The sequence below is a fragment of the Haemaphysalis longicornis genome, unplaced genomic scaffold, assembly GCF_048455015.1.
Source record: "Haemaphysalis longicornis isolate Haplotype H1 unplaced genomic scaffold, Haemaphysalis longicornis Haplotype H1 scaffold_4, whole genome shotgun sequence".
Taxonomy (NCBI): domain Eukaryota; kingdom Metazoa; phylum Arthropoda; class Arachnida; order Ixodida; family Ixodidae; genus Haemaphysalis; species Haemaphysalis longicornis.
Window position 1 is genome coordinate 108,394,994 of NW_027526361.1, and position 27,444 is coordinate 108,422,437.

The 27,444-nt window shown below is 48.1% G+C and overlaps 1 protein-coding gene across 1 annotated transcript; it reads right to left on the reverse strand.

Moving 5' to 3' along the window:
* Positions 1 to 707: 707 nt before the first annotated feature.
* Positions 708 to 27,296, reverse strand: LOC144180482 (disintegrin and metalloproteinase domain-containing protein 10-like). The gene is made up of 7 exons (XM_077708821.1): positions 27,221 to 27,296; positions 20,857 to 21,034; positions 20,074 to 20,233; positions 15,791 to 15,889; positions 7,928 to 8,118; positions 4,610 to 4,815; positions 708 to 1,595 (listed from the first exon to the last, which is right to left on the reverse strand). The coding sequence occupies exons 2-7, from the start codon at positions 20,984 to 20,986 to the stop codon at positions 1,419 to 1,421; spliced, it is 963 nt and encodes a 320-aa protein (XP_077564947.1). The 5' UTR covers positions 20,987 to 21,034; positions 27,221 to 27,296; the 3' UTR covers positions 708 to 1,418.
* Positions 27,297 to 27,444: the final 148 nt, after the last annotated feature.

Sequence of the window (27,444 nt, forward strand, 5' to 3'; positions counted from 1 at the left end):
AATCATAAACTCCGCCAATTGTATTCCGCCTCCTTTATTCGGCATGACAGGCAAGAAAAAGCTCGTAAGCTTGAAAAAAGCTTACGAGCTTTTTATTTCGATTTTCCTGTCTTGTACTTCGATGAAGTCGTCCTAAACGAAACACCGACCGTCAAAAGATCGTTCAACAAAGCCTGAAGATTGTGGTCGCTCTCTATGCAACCAGTCCCGAACTCTTTACCGTTCTGCAGATTCCTTTATATTCTTCAGCAGCACACCTTGTTCCTCAATGTCTGTTGCGAACATTGTTACTTCATAACTCAGTTACTGAAATCACGATGACCACGACGACACAATTATTTCTGGCGAGGACTCCGCGAGTAGAGGTAAGAGCGTTTTTTTCCCCACAAGGATAAAAAATAACGTCGCAATACGTGACGTCATGATGACGGGGTCAGCTTAAAAATAAAAAAAAACGCCGCAGTTTATGACGTCGTGATGGCATAGAAATCTTAGGTCACGCAAGCAAGAGACCGACCTGCAAATACAACGTCCCGTGCCCACGTCTCCTTCGTCAGGGGTTCCGTTGGCACCTTCCCAACGATGACCCCATTTTTCTAGCGTTAGACCCAACATCACATCGGAATACCTGCATCTTCTCTTTCCCCGCCACCATCCGGTCGGCTGGCCCCTTACCAACGAGAGCCATATGACGTGTGGCAGCGAATAGGGACGTCAGGCTGGCGAATACCCATGTTCGCACCCAATAGGAATTTAAGTGTTGTTTTGCTGTTATAGACGCCGACAGCTGCGAAAACTCAATTGGCCATTTATTGCTTTTCTATTTACAAAATTGGCCAAGCCCTTCATTTGGCATTTTGAAACAGAACATGCCTTGTAAGTGCAACAAAGTGCAAGACACAGAGTAGACCCGGCTGTAACTATTAACTATGAGCGTCGAATTCATCCCGCGAAGTTGCTACAGTGTACGTGATTAAGTGATTTTAGCGTTAACAGCAGGACCAAAAATTATTCTAGTGGCCGCCAGAGCTGCCGGTTGGTAGGTTGGTCATTATTTTCAAGTAATGTGAACATTTTGCACAATTAAGTGAACTAACACAACAAAATAAAGTGAATATCCTAAAAAATTCTTTAACCTATCATAGCAAAAGGACGGTAAGATCGCTTGATTTATATACGTTACAAATACATATTTTGGGCCCATCGCTTTTCGGGCCTCAACTTCCATTGGTTTTTACGTGTGCTGCTTTTAGCGGCCCTTGCAGCGGTTGCTTGGTAATGAGTAACTCGAAATGTCAGCTACATTTACACAAATCCGTTTTGTCGCTTCACATAGGTGCAGTAATAATAAACGGGCACTGGCTAAAAACGTTCCAAGTAGGACCGGTCGACCAGACATCCGGGCATATTGCGATGGCTTATATCTTCCCGAGGTCGCTAAGAAACCGCATGGATTCCCGCAAGCTGTCGCCGATCTTCTTGCTGGGCTTCATGTGCGGGTTGGAGCTGGGTGTGTGCACAGCGCAGATGCGGATGAAGTAGACTGTGGCTATGGTTCCTGCTGCCACAGCTGCCATAGTGAAGTACCAGTATTGCTGCGGGAGAAAAGAAGACCAGGCCAGAATGCAACAGCAGCAGCAGCAGCAGTTGATGATGAACTGGATTTGGGCATACATTGAATATAAGCCGTATTCAGGAATCACGGGTTCCAATTCTGACCATTGGCTGGTGCGTGCCATTCGGAAGCAAGAATATTTGTTTAAGAGTTGGCTTTAAGATGAAACATTAAACAACTAAAAGCGAAAACACGCCGTTGGGTTTTTTAAGCCTGATGATCGACTCATAATACAGGACTCCAACAACACCCTATATGAAAGCGGTTTCGAAACAGACCAGACATGAAAGCCATTGAGTAACTATTTGTCGAAAAACGTTGAAATTCGCCATAAACTGCTAGACTTAATGTAATAAAGGCATTAGTTTCAGCACCACATCACTGACATTGGCTAGGCATGAACTGGTTGCATTTTAGCGGCCTGAGACAGTTTCATATGTGCACGGAGAGTTCTTGTCATAAACGTTATTTGCCGGCAAATGAAGTTGCCACCTAAAGTAGTCATATTTCACTACGCAGCCCTTTACACCAGAAATGTTTTGGAAGACAAGTAGACAGAAAAATTTTCTTGTGCATTCCTTTACACAGACATTGTTCTTGTTTCTTATGGTTAAGCTTCTGCGCGATATTGCTCTAGCTGTGGCAACAACAATTCGGTCGTAGAGTATAACAGCGATAACTGTTCTTACCGTAAACAGCTCGACTGCTTACGGTTTACTGTTTAGGCTGTTGGCAGATTGTGCCAACCGGGTTTGAACAGCACATACTGACCGGCGCTTTGTGCGAAGTGGCAGTTTACATTTAGCTACCTGTTGATCACGCGAAAGCCACTGTACCATGCATAGAAAGCCTAATGCAATGCTCGAAGAACAAGACAAACCTTTCTGCGTACTGTTGCGATCCATTGTAAAACCAGAGTCCTTCAATGCTTCACTGGTCATGAAACTCCCGGCCAAGTTTCGTACGGGGAGAAAGGCTACCGCGAGGGGCGCAACCGCAAATCGGAGGGCATCGGACGGCCGCCGCTGCTCTGTAGACAGATCGGCAGGCAGGAACGCAGTAGCAGCATGCCCGTTCACACCAAATTTTTTCGCCACTCACAGAATAAGTCCATTTGAGCGGCCCACGACACGTAAAGCGAAAGCGCACTGCTGATAAGGCGGCGAGCGTCTGTTTTATCTTACTCCGTGGTCCGTTCCCTGCCGAATGCGCTCTGACCACGCCCCCGGCTGCCCTCCGATCAACACCAGCGCCGCGGCGCGGCAGCATACGAAGCTCTCCCATAGCGTGACGGCGAAGTTTCGTGACCAGAAAGGCATTGCAGGACTCTGGTAAAACATTGCACACATTTTCAGGTTTTAATGTTCATATTATATTTTTTACTATAGCTTCATTCTGACAGCAACTACCACATTAAAAGCACGTTAATTCGAACTCGAAGGGGACTACAAAATTGTGCGTATTAAGCGGAGTTCGAATCAGCGGGCGGGCGCCACACTCCGCCGGCAGAACTCAAAGATGCCACCTCTGGACTCGTTATAAGGAACTGAGAGATGTCCTTTGCTTTGCCGAGTATTTTTCCCGACTCGTCATGGCTGCCACAGTCGCCTAAAACCGATGGGCGGTGTCTGCACTGTGGGGAGGTGTCCGACACCTTCCACATGGTGTGGGCATGCCAGCGCAACCCTGCGTTATCCCCCAACCCTTCCCCTACCAGAGAGGCATGGGAGGCAGCCCTGCTCAATTGCTCGGGGCTGGAGTCTCAAAGGGCTCTAGTTCGACGGGCGAGAGTGGCGTCCTTGACCAATGGGGTCCCGGAATAGGGACTGCACCTGTGCGGAGGGCCAAATGCCCTAACTCTCTTTTATTCTGATCAAAAATAAAGTTTCACTCCTCCTCCGCGGCCAAAATAAAAGCATGACTACGACGACCAACGCACGCCGCGCCGGCAATAGTTGAGCTTATTGCGCACGCCACGTGATCGCAGGACTACCCCAGTGACCACATCTGAAAGAAAACCGGCAACGGCAAGTGCAGGAGCACTTGCGCAGGCGCCGGCGCCACATCGCCCGCGGCGAAAGCAAAATAAGCTGTTGCAGCAAAACCAAAACAATAAAAGAAAAAAAACAACACCGTAGCGCGCGCGCTATGCTGCTGTTTTTCTGTTTCGTTGTTTTGCATCTCCAGTTTAATTTGGTTTGGTTTAGATTTGCAACACATTCTTATCCCTCTGGGCCGATTTCTGCGAGGCGTGGTGGAAACCAAAGGATCCCCGTTCGAATTGACCGTTGTGGATACCGATGCGTTCGAATTATCGGGAGTATTCCTACATTGAAATATGCTGGGCTGTGCCGAGAACAGGGCGTTAGTTCGAATTAACTGTGAGTTTGAATTACCCGAGTAGTAGTAGTATGTGGGTGTTTATGGCGCAAGGGCAGCCAAGGCCAGAATTACCCGAGTTCGAATTAACCACCTTTTACTGTATAAGTATGGTACAACTGGTCACAAAAATATCTTTAAAACTTGGTTTCCCTCATCATCAGTACACATGTGAAAGGGGGGGACATAATTTAAGCCGCATATACCTTGACCATAGTCTCGCACACGTGAGCGCTTTCTTTCTTCGCCCATACTTATAACGCCTACTGTACCCGCGAATCGCACCCGCGGTGTTGAGCTCACTGATGTTTTATTTTCCTGTAGTGTCTCTTTTTATCTCGTTATTTTGCTAACTTTGATGTCTCCTTCTCAGAGCATAGAGAAAGAATCATCAAATTGAGGGGCGTAGAATTACCAGGCTACTAGAGAATTCACAAAGGATATTGCTCGAGCTAGGCCCTCGCCAGGTAGAGCGGGAGTAAGAGGGAGTATCCGGGCACTTTAAACAGGGGCGCGTACAAGCAGGGCCACATCATCATCAGCAGCAGCAGCAGCGCCAGCAACTATGGTCGAAGAGGCAACGAAGGCTTAGTCTACGTATGGCAGGTTGCTTACAACTAGTGCGTTGCTTAGGCCGCCGCTTCCGAAGACGAGCCTATGAAGGCGAACGAAAGGGCCCTCGGCGTCCACCAAGCGGCAACGCTGGAATACATCGCAGTAACCTCGAAGGTCGTGGCACGGAGAGCCCGGCTGCATCTTCCTGTTGCAGAAGTCCGCCATGCGGGCGTAGTGGCACGCCTCCCGGCACTCGCTTCCCGGCACTGGGCATTAGGGCATCGCGCAAAACCGGACGCAACGTTTTGGGCATGCTCGCATTGGTGTCAGTGGTATCCTTGAGAGAGGTTGGCGCATTTCACTCATACGGCTTTATTGTTTTATTCAAGACATATACAGGGTGTTGCAACAGTAAATGAGGATCTTTAAAACTTATAGGGCGAACCCCTGCAGCGTATGGGATTAAGCCTTTACAAAGGTCGCCCTTTGTGGTATATTTTAACACCAGTCTTCACACTGCAATTCAAAAAACAGAAGAAAAACGATTTCTGTCCGTGGATAAGGTGGCCGCCCTTGAAAAAAAAAGGATCAATGCCTAGGAACACACTTTTGGTCACCAGCACCTACGATCACGATTGTTTTTTGTTGTTGTAAGAAAGCCTGCAGTGGCAAGATGGCATGTGCTTTAGGAAGTTCTCATTCTTTTTTGCTGATGTCCTGGTTTTAGTGAGGTAAGCTACCACAGGATGTTTTTTCTCGGCTACGGTGACAACAAACGTACCCTTGTATAGCAGAACTCACTAAAACAAACTGCGTCTCGCTTGCTCGACCACAGCAAAAACCCCACATCATTCGTCCGGAGCGTAGGCAAAGTTCTGAGCATGGGTATACAGTTGCCTTGATACTCTCAAGAGTAAGCAACATTAAGTCCAGGGTAGTGAAAGCCATCTCAAGGACAAAATGGCGCGAATAAACTTTTGAATACATACTTTTGAAACAAGAAAGGTTATCCGTCTTCGGGGTAGGGATTAGTGAACTGAATATTTGGAGTTATATATGTATTTACTATTATTATTTACAAAGGCACCTCTGCTACTTGTCAAACGGGGCAGTACCAATTAGAGTTAATTGCTGCTGAACAAATCTCTTATTCTAATCTGTTCGAGAACACTTAAAAGCATACCAAAAGTGATCGAAGATTGTGTCAAAAATAAGAGTTCTAATTATATATGACAATACTTTTGTAGGCGTAAACCCTGTCTCGTTTGAACTTACCGCCAGTCCCCGAGAGCGGTGTGTCGACTCTGTAATGTGTGTACAGCATCATAAATGGATCTCGTTTTTTTTTGTAGGATGGATGGACGGACGGACGGACGGACGGACGGACGGACGGACGGACGGACGGACGGACGGACGGATGGATGGATGGATGGGTGGATGGATGGATGGATGGACGGACGGACGGACGGACGGACGGACGGACGGATGGACGGACGGACGGACGGACGGACGGACGGATGGACGGATGGATGGATGGATGGATGGATGGATGGATGGATGGATGGATGGTTACTTTTTTAGTCACAGGATGGTCGGAACGAATCAGTCACCTAGGCTCACGCAACCGCTGAGGGCACCGATGATGTGGGTCGCCATTTTCAGTTCTTTGAGATTTGCCGCAACAGCCAGCCACTCTTTGGTATTATTGTGTGGTTGTGGGGACACTCCCATAGAATGTGGAATGGGTAGATGGAATAAGGCAGTGGGGACACAGTGGGACAGGGGCGTCTGGCGCGTGTTGGTATCAATAGAGCCGAGTGGTTGTGTGCAGTGTATATGCTTGTGCTTCCGAATGAGTAGCTTTCGATATATCGGACCCCGTACCTAACTCCCACAAACATTCAAAGACAGCTTTTCCCACAGGGTACAAAAGGGGGGAGAGGACTTCCCTACACAAGCCGTTCTTTTTATAAAACTGAATTTTTGTACGCTTTTTTGACGTCCAAATTAGCATCAACGTTATCGGATACATGCGTTTCATTAGGATTTTTAACTGGTGTGCTCTAGCCTATTGCTATTGCACGAGCTTATTATTTCAATGAATTAGTATATTTCTTTTAGCGGTCATCTATTTCCCCATCTTTTCTTTTCACCTTTTTAATGGTGAAAGGATGTCACGCTGTATACCCAATGAGGGTCTGGGTTCCTGCACTATCTAACACGCTCCTGTTATACCAACACCTGGGCTGCGGTCTCTATGAATAGCTAAATATTTATTTATGTATTTATTTATTTATTTATTTGTTTGTTTGTTTATTTATTTATTTATTTATTTATTTATTTATTTATTTATTTATTTATTTATTTATTTATTTACTTTATTTATTCAAAGTACCTTACAGGCCGGGAGGGCTGTGGGTAAGGCGTGGCTAGCAGAGCAAATACTCACAAAAAAGTTTTACGAATAACTACACGTATAATATGTAACGTCGACAAGTCAGTGCAAAGCAAACGAACATTATACAACAAGCATGGCTGGAGAATGAATACAAGCAATAATAACAAAGTGAAACACTTTGCGGTAGCCCTAACTGCAGAAAAAAAGAAAAAAAAACATCATTGTGATCACAGAAAGTAACGCAAGCGTACTTGTCTCGTGGTTTTACACTAAAAAATAGTTGTGCAGGGGATGGCGGAATGTTTCTGTCATGTGAACGATCCGCTATCACAGAAGCCCATCGTGACGAACAGGAACGATACATTCTATTCAGTAATGTGGAGCTTTCTTGCTCTTTTGTACGTCTTTTTTCTTAGAAGTGGCGCTTACAAAAACGTTGAAATCTGCTTGCTTGGCCTGCATCCACCATTGTATGTTTTTTTTTACATTTTTTAGGTGTAAAAATGTGTCTTACCGGGTCTCCTTACGGTATTCTAGTAATATTATCAACAAAGTTTTTCTGAATTTTAATTTAGTGAGATCAATTAAGCAATAAATGTCCATTTGTTTGCCTAGGCGATTAAGGGCTCAGGCCGGCCAGAAAACAGTGCTTAGGTTAAAATGTTGCTTAACTTTTATGCACTAGTCTTGTACATTCTAGCCTACCCACATTGATCTATATGCTGCCTTTGGAGGGACACACGGGGGACGGACGGACGGACGGACGGACGGACAGACAGACCGAGGGACAGACAGACAGACACACAGACAGACCGACAGACGGACAGTGATTCCTCCATAGCTCCCGAATAAATCTTTCGTTCTTGCAATGTGATCTCGCCCCTCAAAAGTTGCTGCGTCGGGCACGCTCAACAGAGAATGCCCCTAGCATACCGTCGACCGGCTTTCCACCAGAAATAGCCCCCCTGGTTGCCGCGTACCGTCTTCCCTGCAGGCGATCAGGCACATCTCTTCGGGCGTCCAGCGTTCGCCCGTCAAGTAGCAGGCCACCATGCCGTAGCGGCTGCACACGGAGCGCACGCACTCGCCCGCCTCGCACAGTTGTGTATCGTGGTTGCAGAGCGTGTCGTCGCTCTTCCACGCAGACTCGGGACACTCGCTGCCCACGCCACTGTCGCCAATGTCACGATAAAAACGCGCAGAGTCAAGGCTTTTTCTCACAGTATTTACGGCGGGGATGGCTACCGAGAAACTACTGCATAGCACTTACTCCTGTCCTGATCCACTGTAAAATGAAAGGCCTATAGTAAGTCAAACCTAAGGTTCGACGGAGTGAAAAGTTTGGCGAGTTTGTATGTATTTATATTTTACCTAACTACCCACTGTACAAGATGACGAGCGAAAACTATAGTTGCTGACTGCAAACTGGACTGCAAACTGGAGTTCATTCCAGAAGGAGAAAAAGTTGTTTGGTACAATGGATGCACTGTATAGCTGCTTTTTTGTAACACTTCGCAAGTCTGATCGTGGTGGACCTCGATAAATTGAAGATCAGAGAAAACGCTTTACGGCATACCAAGCCCTGGATGTATTGTTAGTCGAGGTCTAAACGTACCTCTCACACATCGAAGTAAGAAATAGGTAAACTTGAGCAGATGCTATTTGGCTACTGTCACTGTAATAATACATTCAATGCTCAAAGTGTGATTCAACAGGGGCTTGTACGAACGTGGACGGAAGGTTTTTGAAAGCCCATGAAAAATTTGGGGCGCACCTGTACTTGTACGCATTGGGCATTTTTACGAGCGCCCTGTAAACCATTTATAAACCTTTCAGAATATATTTCACTGTATTTTTTCCATCAAAATTTTATTTCAGGGACACGTGAAGGTTTGTGAGTGCAGGGCAAATATGGTATGTACAAGAGATTGTTGTTTAGAAATGTTATATGCTTCCAGGAGAACCCAAGAGACAAGAAGCTTCGCCTCGTATTTTATGACTTTAGAACTCATTCGCCGGTTTCGCATTTCTGCAATGGTGGCGCATGTTTTCAATGAAAACGTTTGAGCTCTCGCACTCCAACACTGCTCAATTTACCAATGTTTGTAACTAGTCTGTTTACAAATCCGTCTCCCCAGAATAATTTGTTCGGTTTGATTAAGTGTGAAATAATCGTGATTACTGTAAGAGCAAGTCAGCGGAGGAGTATGAAAGCCAATGGTTGCGCACACTTCCCGGGTAGCTTTCGTCTTGGTCTTTCGTCTTGGTCTTGCCACCTGATGTGGGCCATTGATAACGCCCCTGATTTCGTTTCGTAGCGAAAAGGGTTCTTCTGCAAAGCAGTTCTGTACTTTTCATCGAGTCCAGGAATGCGTTATTATTTGGTATTAGCTGCAGACTTGCGGAAGGATGTTGATGTATTCTTACCAATTTCAAGAATTCCACAAAACACCAATCATACCGTGTACGCTGCCCTTGTGTTTCTCATTTCAAGGATCAATTTGAAATGAAATGCGAAAATCGCCCGAATAAAGATGGTTATGGTTCGTTTCCCCGAAGTCCGGTGTCGATCAGGAACGCAATCGCCCGGGCTCCGCTTGATTTGGCAGGAGGCTGGCAGGGCGATGGTGTTGAAGTTCTTGGAGAGGGTGGTCGAATTGACGAACTCGAGGCGTTGGGGGTGATTAAGTGAAACGAAGAGTTTATATACAGCTATTTAGACTAGGAAACTGGGTACATGAGTAACAAAAGGAAAAACTTCAAACTTCAGCTAGACGCTAGCTCCAAGTGCCCACAAATCACTCGAGCTTCTAAACTTGACTAACTCTCCTATCCTCGGAGCGTACAGAAACCGCTCGAAAAACGACGGCCGAGACCCTGTCTCGCCGCAGGATCCGTCTAGTTTCGCGGTACGGCGCTGTACCCTAAACTTCCGACGCGATCCTAACCTCTAGCCTAGAGGGCTCACAAATCCCAACCTAGCTTCAACGGTCGAGACTCCTTATCCCGCCAGGAACTGCCCAGCTCAGCGCTCAGACAAGAACGATTTCTAACGGTCAAGTTCGGCCTTATAACACCTCGAGCTCACGCTTTCTCGGGAACGCCCCTGTAGCATTCGTACACGCGGAAGGGAGTGCCCAAATTCACGTAGAGAGCTGTCACTCAGTGCGCTACGGAATATTCAATGAGGCGCCACCATCTTTGGGTCAACGGCCCGCTCGCGGACGAGCAAGCGCGCGCGACCCCGCGACGTTAGGGCGAAAGGCGGCGCGTTAACAATGGAGGCTCGCGCGGCGCACGCTCCGACGTCGGCAATTACACCTCACCGGCGCACGACGCCAACGAATCTCGGAAATCGGCGGCGCCCTCTGCGTTTTCAATGGGGGATTATCGCCGTGGTATTCGGTCGGCCAGACAATCCGTCTCCCGTGCGTGCCGTGACAAATTGGCGCCGACTGCTCTGCAGTGTTGGCAGTGCTACGTCGCCAGACAGAGTGGCGAGTTCTCTCACACGCCGCCCGGGCGCCTGGCGGCTGACCCCACGAGTGGGTCTTGCAAATCTGTCGGAACCGACTGAGTCCGGAACGGGGGATCATCCCAGCGGAATCCCGTTGGCCGGACTATCCGGCGCATATACCTGCCGTGACGAATTGGCGACGGCTGCCGCGTAGACTCCACAGTGTTGAGCCACCAGACAGAGTGGCGGGTTCTCACACGGCGCCGGGCCACTGATCTCATAAGTGGACCTTATACACACACACACACACACACACACACGCACACACACACGCACACGCACACGCACACACACGCACGCACGCACGCACCCGCACACACACACCACTGTCGAAAAAGGGCGGGTGAACGGGGACGTTCACGTCCGTCGTGGCGGTGTTAAGGCTGGGAGGCAAGTCAATAATGGCCTCCTCAAGCAACATGCTGGAAGCAGGGTAGTGCATTCGAGTATTTCCAACCACTCCGCAAATGGCCCCGAACATGAAGCGTTGCAATGTCAACGCAAGTCTCGACAATTTAGCCCCATGAGGCGAACACAACTTCGGGGAAGACGGAGCTGTATCACAAATTGCGACCCCGTTTCCTGCCCCATAGGCCAGGCGGCCATGCCTCTCCAATGCCCCAACGTACGGCAATGCCGCGTGCGGTCAACGTGAGCGAAGGGTTGATGCTGGAGCAGAATGTCGGCCCGCGAAAGCGACGACCTTCTCGGGGTCATTCTTTCCCTTACGTATAGAGTGCCCCGCTGCAACCACCTCACCAACGTCTGTTATTACCAAAAACCGCTCGTGCACGCTATGTGCATTCTTAGCAGCGGCCTGACCAAGACAGTTTTTCAGATGTCCCAGCACGCACTCATCCTGGCACAACTCAGAACTAGGGCCTGTGACACACTGCCAGGTCGCAGAACTTAGTGCGTCAACCCTTCCAACGCGGCTCCCGACTACATCTCGATAATGGCCGCAACCGACACTAAAGCTACAAAGCTCTATCTCAGACACCGGTTTCGCGAGATCGCCGATGGCGTCTCGTTCTTCTGTTTCAACTGTAGCTGCCTCCTCACATGGTTTTTCCCTCTCCTTCGCGGCCTCCTCGGGAGCTCTCATTCTTGGTTTCGCACTCTCCACGCATGCGTTTTGGTGTTCTCTATCAGCCTCCTCGGTTACACTCTCACCATCAAGACTACCTAGCCCCCTCGACATCTCCGTATCGTTCCTACCCTCGTCAAATGCTCTCAGCTCCTTGTTCTCCACCTTCTCGCGCTCTCTCTCACTTTCTCTTTTCTTTTCTGCATGTTCAACCCAGTCTACCTTCTCAGCTCCCTTATCCGCCCTTAACTCCTGCTTTTTCTCAGCCTGATAGTCAACACCGTCTCTTTTTCGCTCCATCTCGTCACATGCTTTCTCATCTTCTCTCTCCCTTCCCTTCTGGGCGAGCTCCTGAACGCCCGACCCGGAGTTCACCTTCTCGTGCAACTTTCGCGAGGAATTTGAAGCGCGGCGGGCCCCAAGACTTTTCTGTGCGACGCCAATCTTCTCCAGTTTACCGATTAGAGTTTAGGTACTGCCCGCGCTAGCAAGTTCAGCATGCATTAGCGCAGTGTCTGGTGAAACAGTAACTGGCGGCCCTACACTCGCGACAACGGGGCTAACCCTTGACTCGGTTCTTACACCGGACGCGCTCGCTGGAACTGCTCCGCGTTCTCGCTTCCTGTGCGCAGCCACGGCCGCTTATCTCGTTCTCGCGCGGCTTCAAATTGAAAAACGGGCTGCCCCCATTCAACTTTGCTGTCAGTGCATAACTGGGCCTGTTCGAATGGTTCTGTCTGATGCGCTGCAGCTCCGTCCCGAAATTTCGCCCGCGAGGCTGCTCGCCATGTTGGAGCATTGCTTCATTACATCGCTCTGCGGTATCACCGGACGCGCTTACCTCGTCGCTCCTCATCCCAATGTCCGTCTCCACGCGTTCGACAACGGTGGAAATGCTAGCTTCGTGTAGGGAGTCACGGCTGCTTGCTTTGTCATCGTCATCGCAATGTTCAACTTCCAAACATTGGCCGGAACCATTACTCTCCGCTGTCACCATACAACTGGCTGGGTCTGTGCCCCATTGATTCTGTTCGCGGGTGTCCGAGCGTAAGGGCGTCTGCCTTCCCCGCTCCAGCTCCAACTCATACATTCGCAACCACTCTTCAGATTCGAACTTCAGTTTTTGTATGCGTTCTTCCGATTCTCGCGCTTCTCTTCTCTCCCTCTCCTCCGCTTCTCGCGCTTCTTCTCTCTGTCGCTCCGCCGCCTATCACACTTCTTTTCTCTCTCGCTCCTCCGCCTCTCGCGCTCTTTCCTCCTGGCGCTCCACCGCTTCGCGCGCTTCTTTTCTCTATCGCTCCTCCGCTTCGCGCGCTGCTTTTCTCTCCCGTTCCTGAAACTCCAATACCAGTCGTCTAACAATTATTGTCTCAGACTCCGCTTGTACCTCCCCTCCTGCCGCCGTTCCACCTTGAGGTGGCGCCTCATGTGTCTGACCATTTCAGTCTCCTTCTGCGATGTTCACCAGCATGCTCCGCGTGACTACCATGCAACCCCAGACTCAGCCTACACCGCCACAACGAAGCGCAAGAAATCCCACTCACCCGCACCTTCGGTGGTCGGCTGCCGCGTCTTTGGCCCCGTGCGCTGGCTTGGCTCTGCTGCTCCACTCCGCGCAGAGCTCGGCTGCTGCCGATGAAGGCGGGCTGGCGTCCGCTTGCGGCCCCTGGCTGTGGCCTGGTGATTTCTTCTGCAAAATCCTGTCGGCTGCGCCAGTAAAGATCGTTGTGGTTCACTTCCCCGAAGTCCGGTGTCGATCAGGAACCCAATCGACCGGGCTCCATTTGATTTGGCAGGAGGCTGGCAGGGCGATGGTGTTGAAGTTCTTGGAGACGGCGGTCGAATTGACGAACTCGAGGCGTTGGGGGTGATTAAGTGAAACGAAGAGTTTATATACAGCTATTTACAGTAGGAAACTGGGTACAGGAGTTCTAAAAGGAAAAACTTCAAATTTCAGCTAGACGCTAGTTCCAAGTGCGCACAAATCACTCGAGCTTCTAAACTTCGTCTAACTCTCCTATCCTCGGAGCGTACAGAAACCGCTCGAGAAACGACGGCCGAGACCCTGTCTCGCCGCAGGATCCGTCTAGTTGCGCGGTACAGCGCTGTACCCTAAACTTCCGACGCGATCCTAACCTCTAGCCTAGGGGGCTCACAAATCCCAACCTAGCTTCAACGGTCGAGACTCCTTGTCCCGCCGGGAACTGCCCAGCTCAGCGCTCAGACAAGAACGATTTATAACGGCCAAGTTCGGCCTTATAACACCTCGAGCTCACGCTCTCTCGGGAACGCCCCTGAAGCATTCGTACACGCGGACGGGAGTGTCCAAATTCACGTAGACAGCTGTCACTGAGTGCGCTACGGAATATTCAATGAGGCGCCACAATATTTGGGTCAACCGCCCGCTCGTGGAAGAGCAATCAAGCGCGCCCCCTGCGGGATGAGGGCAAAAGGCGGCCTGTTAACAATGGAGGCTCGCGCGGCGCACGCTCCTACGTCGGCAATTACACCTCACCGGCGCACCACGCCGACGAATCTCGGAACCCGGTGGCGCCGTCTGCGTTTTCAAGGGGGGATTATCCTCGTGGTATTCGGTCGGCCAGACAATCCGTCTCCCGTGCGTGCCGTGACAAATTGGCGTCGACTGCTCTGCAGTGTTGGCAGTGCTACGTCGTCAGACAGAGTGGCGAGTTCTCACGTGCCGCTCGGGCGCCTGGTGGCTGACTTCACGAGTGGGTCTTGCAAAACCGTCGACACCGACTGAGTCCTGAATGGGGGATCATCCCAGCGGAACCCCGTTGGCCGGACTATCCGCCGCCTATACATGCCGTGACGAATTCGCGAAGGCTGCCGCGTAGAGTCCACAGTGTAGAGCCACCAGACAGAGTGGCGGGTTCTCACGCGCAGCCTGCGCGCCTGGCCACTGACCTCATAAGTGGACCTTACAGCCCCTGAGGGTCATTTCCTACAGACACAACTTTTCCCACGGGATCGAAGAGGGGCCAGAACAAGCAGGTGTGGGGACCATGTTTTCAGCTCCAAACAAGCATGGACTCTTGTGCAACAAGGTCATCGTTCCTTTGTCGTGCAAGAAGGCACGACAAAGCACGCTAAGCGCTTCGTGCATGCCGAGATAGCGTTCTGTATAAGGTATCCCTCTCATCCGGTCTCGGGCATGTGGGGCAAACCGAGCGATGTCTCAACGAGCGTCTGAAATAGCCTGCCCTCCCTGCGAGTTGGCACAGGAAGTAATTTTGGCCGCGCACTGTAACGCCAGCAAATGCTCCCCGCGTGTACAAAACACGACGATGCTGAAAGGGCATCGTAAGACACGTGTACGTGGAATCTACGACGCGTGGATGATAGCTAAACGTAGTAAAGACTCTATAAATACTGCTTCAGTAGCGCTGTACCACAAAAAACTCTGTTACTTAAACACGTTATTTGCCGGCTGGTGGCTCAGCGCCTGTACTCGCGCATTCGTTCCGCCTTCACTGACTTAGTACGTCTTGCGTCATTCCACGTTTTCGTTGATATTGCGTGGTGCAAAAAAAATGTCTTAGTTTTTAGTCAGCGCTTATGTCTGAATACCTCATTCCCTGTCACCGGGTTTCAATGCTCTTTTGGTCGTGTTATGCCAAACTAACGAGCCCAAATTAATATTCTCGTCTTACCTATAACCGCTTCTTTTTCGCGATTTGCAAGTAACCGCTTTGACGCAATAGAAGTACGGTTTCACTTACGCCCCGTCTGTCCAGAAATATAATCACAGTATTTCACCCCACCAACCAGTATATGAGGGAATTCATTAGTTTTTTTGTTTTGAGACTACGCCATCCGTCCGACAAAGGAAGCTTTCGCTTAATAATTTGACTAAAATCTTTATTAAACAATATTTTATAAATAGGGATGGTCATGCAGGATAGTGGCGCCCAAAGTTTGTTAAGAAACCGAGAGAAGCAATTATATAGGTGTGTTGAATTAGAATGAACATAAACAGAGACCAAAATATAAAATTTAGTGTTACCTGGCTATTCAACCACGTGTCCTGCGTTAACGTTTCGAATGTTTTCTGGAAGAAGTTAGACCATAGTAACGTTGGAAAATCGTGTCACAAATATCTACTTTTACCGTGTGCTTGCGCATGCGCTACTGATTTGTAACACTTGCGTCAAGTTTACGTTTGCAAAGTTCTTAGGTGACGGTCAGCTGTAGGTTAAACTTCAGCGTAAAGGATACTCGCAGTAGGCCTCAAAGCGGCAGTCCTCCTCCGTGCGGCAGAGCATGGACGAGTTGTGTACTTGGCACATCTCGCTGCAGCAGGCACCGTTCGCTGGGCTGCGTGAGAGCAGCCGTCGGTTCAGGTATCATGGCATGTTAGGCGTCATAGTAGCGCGATACAAAATAGTATAGGTTGTATTCACCTGCGTGGCACACAAGCGGGCAACCATGTGTGTGCGCCGTCACTGCATACGTACACACCGAACACAAATAAGCCGGAATGGGAGTAAATGGCTTGTGTCATAACTCAGTACCAATTCGGAGTTTTCAAAACTCCTTCCAATGGGAGTTTCGCCTTACTCCCATTATTTCGGCAGTTTTTCCAGTAGCATATGGGAGTTTCATTTTACTGCCACTACAATGGGAGTTTCCAGGGGTACCATTGGGAGTGTATTGTTTCCTCCAACTGGGAGTTTTCAGGGGGCGCATTGGAAGCAGTGTTGACCTGCATTCGAGGATTTTTTTTTTGTGTGTTTTTGTGCGCTTCATATATATGCGCTGCAGTGGACTTTATTACTGCATTTGGGAGTTCTTAATAAGGGCACAGACCGCATTTTTATTTTTCGTTGGGGATCACGTAATTTCTAGTCTTTTTCCGCTTCAAACGTTGAAAGGCGAAACGTGAAAAGTTTATTTTCTGCACAGTCAATTTATTGCATAAAAATTACATGAATACGATATACGTGTGAACACGTTAATAAGACAATAAAAACACTGAATCAACAAAACACCTACATCGAGAACACAAGGTATCTTGGTAAGAACTTTATCTACTACAACACTCCTCAACAAAAAAAAAATGTAAGCCATTTGCAAACAATGAGGTCAGCATGTCGTCGGTGCGCTGTTTGCTTGCACGTGCCTCCCAAACGCTGACGTTGCCGCACCCCTGGCACGTTCTTCTGGAAGCCACAGCAGCACATTCATTAGAGGGATAGCAAAACGCTTTAAATCTGCGGTAACAAATACGTAAGCATATGGGCATCTGACCTGAAAAAAAAAAAGAAAAGAAACGGCACTGTAAAGACGCTGAACTTGTCACTCTTGTGTCCAACTTTCCGTAATGTCTGAATGTTTGTTTAAAGCTACGCAAAATTGCACTTCTGTCCGAGACACCTGCGCTCACTAGTTCGTCAAAACGAAGTGTTCTGCTGTTCAAAAAGGTGCGCGACCCTTCCTTGTGGCGACCAACTTCTCAAAATGCTTCATTTCCCTCTTTTCCTTGCGTGTAGTGTTCTGGGAACGAGCTTCAGGTTTTACCCCCCGCACTGCCCCTCTCTCCCCTCACCGAAAGTTACGGAAAAATTTCGGTCGGTGTGACGCCTGCGCGTGCCCCCCTTCAAAAAAAAAAATAATAAATAAATAAGCAGTCGTCTGTCGACTCTACAGAATGCTCCCTCGAATGGCGTTTGCTGGTTATAGTTACACGCGCCTAGCGTACGGAGAGCTCCCACGGTGCCCCGACCTTCTCCCTTTCCAGTGAAAGCAATTAATCGCCGGCGGCACGCGGCAGTCACCCTCCTCGTAGCAGGCGCGGCTGGCACCACACCTACTTCTCAAGAAAAGCGGCAGCCCTGCGACGTTTGACCGGCCAACTTCACCCTCGCTTGCCAGTAAGCCACAGACACAGCCTAACAAAAACACCTAACAGCCGTCCAGAGTTCGGACAGTTTTCATTCTGCTTGCGAGTGTGAATGAGTGAGTGTTCTGCTCGAGACCCGCGCAAATAGGCATTGCTTTCACACTGTTCGGCCTCCCCAATGACGTTCCGGGCATGGTGCCGTCTTTCACGCACAACGCTCACCTCCAGTGGCGGAGAATCGCCCGTGCAGTGGCGCGGGAAACACGTTGAATTTATTTGACGCTAGAAGGGGCACAAGTCTCCCAAAATGTTGCGTACAATAAAAAACCTGAAAATCTTACCTTCAACCACCTCGCAGAGGCACAACCGCGTTGTTTTTTAACGAGCCACTCTCAGCGATCACTGCATTTAGGCCTCGCGTCGGCTCGCTGGCGTATTCCGTCGGCTCGAAGGTCGGTGACACGGAGGCGACGTTGCAGTCCGTCGCACGTCAGTCCAGGCTGGTTCCACAATGTTCGCAACGAGCTTCGGTTGTTGGGAAGCACTTCACATCCGTTCGTCCGGCCGCAAGTTCACACTGGCAATAAATTTTCGGGGACGCTGGAGCTCACACGACACACGACACCATCTGGCAGCCATTTTGTAAGGACGCGTAGAGGAGGAAGGGGTGAAGGAGGAGGAGAAGGAAATGGAGGTGGCGTGGGAGTTTTTAATACTCCCATTAGGACAAACGCAGTAATCACAGCCAGATACTGCGTTTTGTGAAGAGGTACAACCGTGGTAAATGCGCTTATTTACGACGGCTTGTGGCCCCCGGTGTAAACTGGCAGTTTTTCCACCATCATACTACCACACGTGGGAGCAGGCCGTCTGTCGTGAGGAGTTTAAAAGACGTATTCCAGCCAAGAAACTCCCATTCAGGCTAACTTGTGTTTTGTGTGTAGGGCTCAGCGGGGTGGCAGTACTTGTCTGTGCTAACCACACGACATGTGTTTGATGTTCCAAACTGTACACCACCAAATGCGAAGTAATGCCTTTACTGCAAAGTGAGTGCGATTAAGAATATATCTGTTGGCACCAGCGCCGAGAAACGGGTTGAAACGGGCAGACGACGCACGCAGGTGTTATTTTATTTCTTCGAGGTGCGGGTGCATTTGCTGCATCCCCGCCATGACTGTGTCGAAGAGGGCACATCACCCTTTCTAGTGTCACCGAGTGGAGAAATTGACGGCTAAACTTGTCAATCATTTACCATCTATAGCCTCGTTGTATGCGTTTACCTACTTTTCTTCAAACGATGAGTTAGTTATGGGTGTACAGTGTAAATTAAAGCAAACCTTCAAAATAAGCTATGTTTGTGCTTTCTCGTATCAACCGCGTAACGGCAGATTTAGTGACCACAAAGAAACGAGATTTTTTATAAAACCCGTTACATCATGACAGGGGATTTTGTAGAAAGCAATGGGTTCAATCAAACGGGACAGACTTTGGTTCTCAAACACTCTATTACACCCATGTCAACAACGGGTGAACAGTATGAAGAATTCAAGTGGTAGCGCAGTTTTATGAATTATCCATTCTGTTTCTGGCCTGAAAAGAAAGTCGGGCAAAAGCAACTAAAGTACCAGTTTTGTAATCCTTCAGTACATGAGCGGAGGGGGGGGGGGGGGTTTAGCAGATTTTTTTGACGCCAGAACAAAACTGGGACAATCTAATAATGAGATATGCCGTAATAGTTGCTCAGGAGCGCGGGAGGAAGGATGCGGCTACGAAATGTCGTTAGCAACATTCCACTAGCCATTGTTTGCAGCCAAGCTGCGTATGGCGGTGATGTCACGATTTCTAGTTTCTGTCTGTCAACAAGACACCAGCTGGTACATAGCCTTTTACGTAACGTGCTATTGTGGTGTATTGGCCAAGAATTAATAGAAGGTCCGCACACTACGGAAGGAACGTGGTTCTCTACTGGTCATAACTTTTCCAGAATGAACTGAATTAACCCATTTTCTTTTGGTTTGAAGGTATCGACGCTGATGTCACCGATAAAAGAATAACCGCTGAAACATCCGCACTCACGCAAGATGCAATTCTCGGAGATTGGCGTATTAACGAAGGTCGTGTACCATAGTAATTATGCCGGCCTCCCCCTGTACAAGCTCTTTCAACGTAAACTTGACGAACCCCTTCTGCTCTGCTTTGGAGAGATCGACATTGGTACCACCAATGACTATTACTGGAGTATGTTGATCACACTTCACCCAGGCAAAGTGCGTCACGTGAACTTCTTTATGCCAGCTTTCACGGTGTTTCAATGAGGTGATGATGATTCGGTGGAAATTCAAGGTACGGTGGAGATTGAAATGACGTTGAGATAAAGCTATTTGCAGAGCGAATTTCGTCGAGAGTTTGCAGCTTCGCTCAAACTTTTGTGTCAATTTATCTTCGCTGGTCACGCGCCTTGATACAGTGGAATGGCTGATTATTTTTTACTACTTTCCGGAATCCCGCATTGGTCTTCCACTAGATGTTACCAGCCTAGGATGAACCCATTATTTAAGCCTTCAACAGAATCTTTTTCAATCGTTAAAATAACCTCAAACAGCTGTTTCTTCCGTGCACAGTCCGTCCATGCGTACAAGTCGACCAGTCCTGGACCCACCTGCAGGCAGCGCCCCTCCGCAGCGTGCAGCCTTTTCGGTTCAATTCTCCGTGTTCCCGCGCGTAGCAGCAGTTCTCGCGACATTCCCGCCAGTCGTAGCCGCAGTCGCACTCCTCGTTCGTCTCCAGGATCGAGTTGCCGCAGAACGGCCCTCGCGGCTCTGCGATCGCAACAGCCAAGCCACCGAAAAAATGCACCGCAAGCCAAGCAAAGCGGATGAGGTGCTGGACACGCGTGAATTCCTCGATCACGTGCAGTAAACCCTGTTTAAAACGAAGTCCTCAGCACAGAATAATGGCTTTGTTATAAGCGATATTTTGTTTGAAGGGGTATGTTTTAGGCTGTAAACATGCGGTTCTGGTAAAACGAGGTTAAAAATACCGTGTTTCCGTTGTAACTATTAGATACTGTACGTTATAACGCTGGAAAATTATAATTATTTTCCCCCATGAAATATGTCACTGCAAAGACTGCTTACACGAATACTCCCGTTCTGTTCATCATCGTAGTAACGTTCTTTAAGATCCGTTTGTTCTTATTGAAAACAGCACTACTTCTTCCCCTTAAAGCTTCACGCCTAAAAAGATTACAGCAAAAGATGACACCAAAAAGGTGTCGACAAAAAATCGACGGAACACGGAAAAATGCTTCGCATCTGAAAGTTAAACTTCGCTAGTTTGTATAACCTCAAGAATTTACATTCCCGGAGGAACACCGGCGGGGGGAAGACAATCCGTCTAACCTCGTGCAACTTGCAGAAAGAAGGTTCGAGCTCTCTCTCACCTTGAAGGCAGTTGTCGCGGTGGCCCTGCTCGTTGAACATCGCGGTGAGCACGGCAGAAATATTGCGAATGCTGCAGATTGAGAACTTTCGGTTGTTCGGCTGAGTGCCGGGAGAGGCGCTGGCGAACATGATGTAGTTGCCTACGGAACCTCCGGGGACGCACTCGGGAGGGTCGTGCTACAGGGACGGAAAGACACGGTGCAAGGGGAAGTTAGGCGGCCACAATTTAGGGCACACGATTCGTTGGCTTGTAAATTTGAGTTTATGGTCATTCACTCAAATTTAAATTCAAGGTATTCTTTTGTGCTGCGCGAAACCGCCAACGTTCACATATGCGCTATAGTACGTGAAAGGAGCCTTGAAAAGCGTTTGGAGCACACTTAATGAACTGGCGCAGTCGTTAGGTTGGGTGGCCAACGTCATCTGTGTCAATGATGACATTTTCACGTGCAGCATACAGCTCACACTTGCGTCGCAAAGTCAGTTGCCGCATTCCAACCCTTTCCTGCGTGTATTCGAGCTCTGCCACCTTCCCCCGTGCACTTCATCGATGTTCCCATGCGTGTCACGAAGCATAAATCTTGCTTCTCATCATGCAGCATTGAAAAAATGAGTTGCGCTTACATTCGTGAAAGGGGGCAGCGCAAAATCGCGTCGGATGCGGTATAATTGCGTTTGAGCGTTTACACCTCACTTATAAAGAATTCTGCATGGGTGTGTGCACGGGTGCGCATTGCGGGTGAGTGCTAATCTGTATATAGCAGTTTTCTAGGTTTCAGAGCGCGCATACAAGATTCCAAGTAGAGGCACAGGTTCCGCGTGGTGGACGGTTTAGTTCTTGCCCTGTGATTGATTGATTGATTGATTGATTGATTGATTGATTGATTGATTGATTGATTGATTGATTGATTGATTGATTGATTGATTGATTGATTGATTGATTGATTGATTGATTGATTGATTGATTGATTGATTGATTGATTGATTGATTGATTGATTGATTGATTGATTGATTGATTGATTGATTGATTGATTGATTGATTGATTGATTGATTGATTGATTGATTGATTGATTGATTGATTGATTGATTGATTGATTGATTGATTGATTGATTGATTGATTGATTGATTGATTGATTGATTGATTGATTGATTGATTGATTGATTGATTGATTGATTGATTGATTGATTGATTGATTGATTGATTGATTGATTGATTGATTGATTGATTGATTGATTGATTGATTGATTGATTGATTGATTGATTGATTGATTGATTGATTGATTGATTGATTGATTGATTGATTGATTGATTGATTGATTGATTGATTGATTGATTGATTGATTGATTGATTGATTGATTGATTGATTGATTGATTGATTGATTGATTGATTGGTTGATTGATTGATTGATTGATTGATTGATTGATTGATTGATTGATTGATTGATTGATTGATTGATTGATTGATTGATTGATTGATTGATTGATTGATTGATTGATTGATTGATTTGTACTTGCTCAAGAAGACCCTCTGGCTACTCATGGTGCAATGCTCCTTCACAAGTTGCCGCACTCGCTTCTTAGCGCAGATTCTTGTTTATAGGGCATTGTCCAATACACTACCGGGGTTATGTGCTGCTCTGTGGGTACATCTCACCTTGCCGAAGCTTAGGCCTAATATATCCCGTGGAGGTCTTACTACTAGCACAGGTAGGCGCAGCTTGAAGTATTTTGTGTGGACTGAGTACTTTTTTAATGGGTACACCTGATTGGCAACGTCATGCCTTAGAGCGGGATGTTAGGCGTAACGTACTAGAGCTTAAGTTGGGTAAGGCTACGTTCAGACTACCGAGGCAAAAGCCAAATCGTATTATGAACGTACCAAAACGGAATGTTACATATTCGGTTGTTTGGACGTGAAATGACGTGATTTTTTTGGATTACTACTACAGTCGCGGCAACAGTCTATATCCAGCCTAACCTTCAAATTGTGCTTTACGACATACCAACCAACCTCATACGCATTCTACGTCTAGTTACGGGTACCGGTATAGGACGTCAGACCCCAGAGCTCGATTTCAGGCCTTATGTAGGGCCATGACATGTCCCGCTCCGCCACCTCCCTCTTCTGCGCATCGACCTTATCTAACGGTTACTGGTTGACAGCCTTACGTTATCGTTAAGCTTAAAGGTCGGCCGTCGCACGCATACGGGCGTCGGACCTCCCTCTATTCGACCTCACCCTTTGGGCAAGTTAGTTGTCATCTCAAAAATACGGGATGCTGATAGCCGGAGCGTTGACTTTCGCTGCCGTGCCTTTTTTCTCGCGCCGTATGCCTAGGAACGGCTTCAGGCATTGTATCAACGATTCCTGAGACACTGCTCTTACACTTGAGCGTAAAATTTCTGCATCCATACTACCGAGCAAGGAGACAATATATATAGCCACAACCATTTCTTACTGCTACCACTGGTAGCGCGGGCCATACATGTTACGATAAGCCAGAGGTTTCCTTTGTACTGAGTAATGCGGACATGTATGAGCCATCGATAGCATCATATTTATTAGCTTGAAGCGTATAGCCGATATATGCCTCGCGTTCCAGCATTATTCCGTTTTTTTTTGCTGTGTGGTAGAGTCCAGCGACAGACAGACAGACGGGCAGATTAGAAAGAAGCCGAAGAAAAAGTATCGTCTGTAAAGGGATCCTCTAACACGTTTTAACTTTTTTGAACTCATAAATACTTGCAGAGTGTACTTAAGCAACAAATTCAGTACGTATATTAGGGGGTCGCAAAATACCTCAGCCAGAAATCAATGCTTTATGGCCACCAGATAACTTGCAAACTCTTTCGAAAGGTTTTTCTCTCTTTCCCGGTCTTGACGTTCTTCGACCGCTAGAATTACGTCACTGCCGCGGTGTAGCGGCTATTGGCTGGTTTTCCTTCATTTGAAGCAATGAACTCATTCGACAGCCACTTAAAAGCGCCACAAAAGCAAAGCTGAAATGGCAGCTAGGCGTATCAGCCGCTCTGTGATGACGATAACTGTAGTTTTATCAGTGCTTAAAAGGCAGCGAAAAGAGTAAGCGTTTATCGAAAAAGTTTCGGAATCGCTTTAAAAACAATCCCGTAGTCCTTTAAGCAAATCTATTGGACAAGTTGGTGCTATTATACACTAGAGAGGAATCTGGCGCCAGCGTCTATGCGGCTCACATCAAGGTCATGTGTGTCGTCATGGACCGCCATCATACATCGCGTTCGCATTAGTTTCATCATTGGCTTGGATTGATACGTTTTAGTGACCGCACATTTAAACAAAGTGCCACAAAAACGCGAAGAATAGTGTGCAATTAAGTAAGTGGAAAACAAAAACAAGCTGTTTTAAAACTAAGGAAAAAAGAAGTAAAGCGTGTTTTTGCCGGAACGGTTGTGCCTGCTATTCCGCAGGCCAAGGTTGTAGTTACGAACAATGTCAGTATTTTTTTTTTTTGGGGGGGGGGGGGGGGGTAACTCATTAGAGACTTTGATTTTATTAATTTTACCATTATTTCAGATAACAAGTTGTTTGAAGAGCTTCGAAAGTTTTTTGAGCGTGCCTATGAAAACGTTGCCTTCATGGTGGACCGGTGCACCCTGACCGCCAGCAAGTTTAACAAAACAAAAAAAAAAGAAAGAAAACGTGGCGTTAAACAGTCGTGCCCAATGACAAGATAGGATGCGTACACAAGCGCCCGTATCTGCCCCATCTTGTCTTCATCGAAGTAAGTTTTGTTTCTTCTTTTCGTCGGCTACAAATTTCGCGGCGGCATATTACCCGCTCAGTCATACGTCCTTCGACTGCGGCATGGGCAACGTCAGGTGCGATCACGCATTGCCTGCTGTTTCACTAACACGGCTACCACAGAAGCGGGAGGATTTCGGCTTCCTTGTAGCTCGTAAACGTGTTAATGCATAGTGAAGAAAGCAAATCCCCAAAACCGCTTACGAATCAAATTGTCATGCCGAGCCCAAACCAAAAAGGGCGTCTTCCCATGGACCCCTATGACGACATGGCTTACGAGGCGCAGTTTCCTCTCTAGTATACTTACTAAGAAACTCTATGGTGCATTATGATTCAAACAAATAGAGCGCGACCTCGACAACGACAGTAAAGAAGGACAACGGGACAAGCGCTCACTTGCAACTAACATTTATAGAGCCATCGTCTCATAATTATACATGAATCATCAGGAGCATGCGCCCGCGCACTTCGGTACACTACATGGAACGCATCAACCAGATAACATGATCAAAGTGACGTTTTCAAAAATTCAAACACGCTGGCACGCAAAAGCACAAAAGCATCGCTGACGCACGTGTGCCCTTTCTGCTTAATATAAAACGCTTCCAAGAGCTCCCTCGCCACTGTATTATCACTTCTGCCGAGAATTCTAATCTGCTCAAAGAAAGGTCTGCATTTTTCCAAAGGACTGACAGGCCTGCAATCTTCGCAATGCCCGAGTAAATCCGCGCGCGTATTATTGTTACGAGAAGAACTATGCTCACGTGCCCGGTCATTCACACATCTGCCTGTCCGGCCGATGTAGGCCTCCCCGCATGAAAGCGGTATCTCGTAGACTACCCCGACGTCACAGGGCACAAAGCGCTTGGCATGCTTCTTTTCGCACTTTTTCGGTTTGGGCTTGCCATAAATTTGCGCACACAGGCGGCCAAGTTTTTGTGGAGCAGAAAACACCACCGGCACTTGGTACCGTTTGGCCACTTTTTTTTTAGGTTGTGCGCCACCCTATGTATGTAGGGCAGAAATAAAGGCTTCGCCTTAGGTTGTTCTGGCCGTTTCGCACCTACTTGGCTTTTGGCTTTCCGCAGCAAGGCTTCGGCAACACCCACCAAGACATAACTAGCTCGGGTAACCGACCGACAGAAGTCTCTTCAGTTGAGAGTCAAAGATCTCTTGAACAGCATGTGCACAGCACTTCTTCAGTGCACATTCTAAAACCAGAGACGCTATGGCTCTTTTAACAGTCTTGGAATGAGATGATGAAAATGGCAGAAGCTGTTTACGGGCACGCGGGCGATAGACCCAACAAACATGGTCGGATGAAAACTTAAAATGAATATCTAAAAACTGCAGGGTGTCATCACTGGGAATCTCGTGTGTAAATGCAAGACCGTTCCCATGGCGGCTAAAATTCTCTAAAATTACTTCTGCGGTTGCAATGTAGTTAGGTGAACACTGTTTTCTTAAAGCCACTAAAAAATCGTCGACATATCTAAACACACGCAGAACAACATTCTTGTCAAAACTTAAAAGCAAGTCCCGGTCGACACCAGCTAGGAAAATATTGCATAAGACTGGCGCAACGCATGGTCCGATACAAATACCTTGTTTCTTAATATACGTGCGTCCTTCGAAAGAAACAAATGTTGCGCCCAGATAAAACTCCAACAAACGCATAAAACAGACCACCGACAAACCACAAGAATTCTGGAACTTGACCACGCCGTTTAGATCAATGCATTACCTAACAGACGGAAACAGTTCCGAGTGCGGCACAGAATAGAATAAATCTTCAACTTCAAAAGAAAAGGCAAACCCCACCGAAGCGTCATTATTAATATAATCTATGACTTCAAGTGAATTCTTGGTAATAAATCGGTCGTAGATGTTAAGGCTACCGAGATGCCACTGTAAAAACCGGCTTAAATGCGACTGCCAAGCTCCGCGCTCACTAATAATACACCAAAAGGGCATCTTATCTTTATGCGTATTAGCTGTGAAAAACACTGAAGAGACTTCTGTCGGTCGGTTACCCGAGCTATGTCTTGGTGGGTGTTGCCGAAGCCTTGCTGCGGAAAGCCAAAGGCCAAGTAGGCGCGAAGTGGCCAGAACAACCTAAGGCGAAGCCTGTTGTTCTGCCCTATATACAAAGGGTTACGCACAAGCTGAAAAAAAAAATTCCCGCGCCTTCCCGCGAGGGGAACACTAGTAAATGCAGAGCATTGGGGCCTCAGTACTGGTTGAAGGCAGTGTTGCTTCCATCGCTTCTTCCGTGATGCTGGAGTGGCAAACACGAGTAAACGTGGGAGCGAGCGTCAACCAAGGAAAGAAGGAGCAACGCAGTGACTGAAGCACGAGCGACCGCTAGCCGCTTTATCTTTGCAGCGCGCGCAGTAGAGGGAGAGCAGTACGGGGGGGAGAGCGCGCATGGGCAAGCAGCGCGTGCCCTTCCACGCCCGACCGCGCTGCTATCACGCACATGTTACGCCGAGACCGCGACGGAGCGAACGGGCTGACTACGACGCATGCGCGCGCCAGCTGCTGTTGAGAGAGAGGAGGGAAGAAGGAGAGGCGCACCTGCTGCGGACGCGGAGCTGTTGACGCCGTCCGACGCAGGAACAGGCGAGACTAACAAATGCTCTGCATTTAAAAGCAGACGACGCTCGCTTTCCTAGCGCAACTCGCAACCGCAGCGCTGTGGTGGCGAGAGTCGCGGCCGGCCGCCTTCTCTCCACGGCCTTGGCGGGGAGATACGGAACTGAAACTAAAGCGTGGCAAACTGTTCGCATGTCAACGCAGTG

Bases quoted from the DNA above. Each gene is read 5' to 3' on its own strand.
- LOC144180482 (XM_077708821.1), bottom strand. From the start codon at position 20,986: ATGTTCGCCAGCGCCTCTCCCGGCACTCAGCCGAACAACCGAAAGTTC. The intron at 20,234-20,856 runs GTGAGAGAGAGC...TTGCGATCGCAG, and splicing joins CCGCGACAACTGCCTTCAAG to AGCCGCGAGGGCCGTTCTGC. The intron at 1,596-4,609 runs GTAAGCAACCTG...TTTCTCCCGCAG, and splicing joins GCCTAAGCAACGCACTAGTT to CAATACTGGTACTTCACTAT.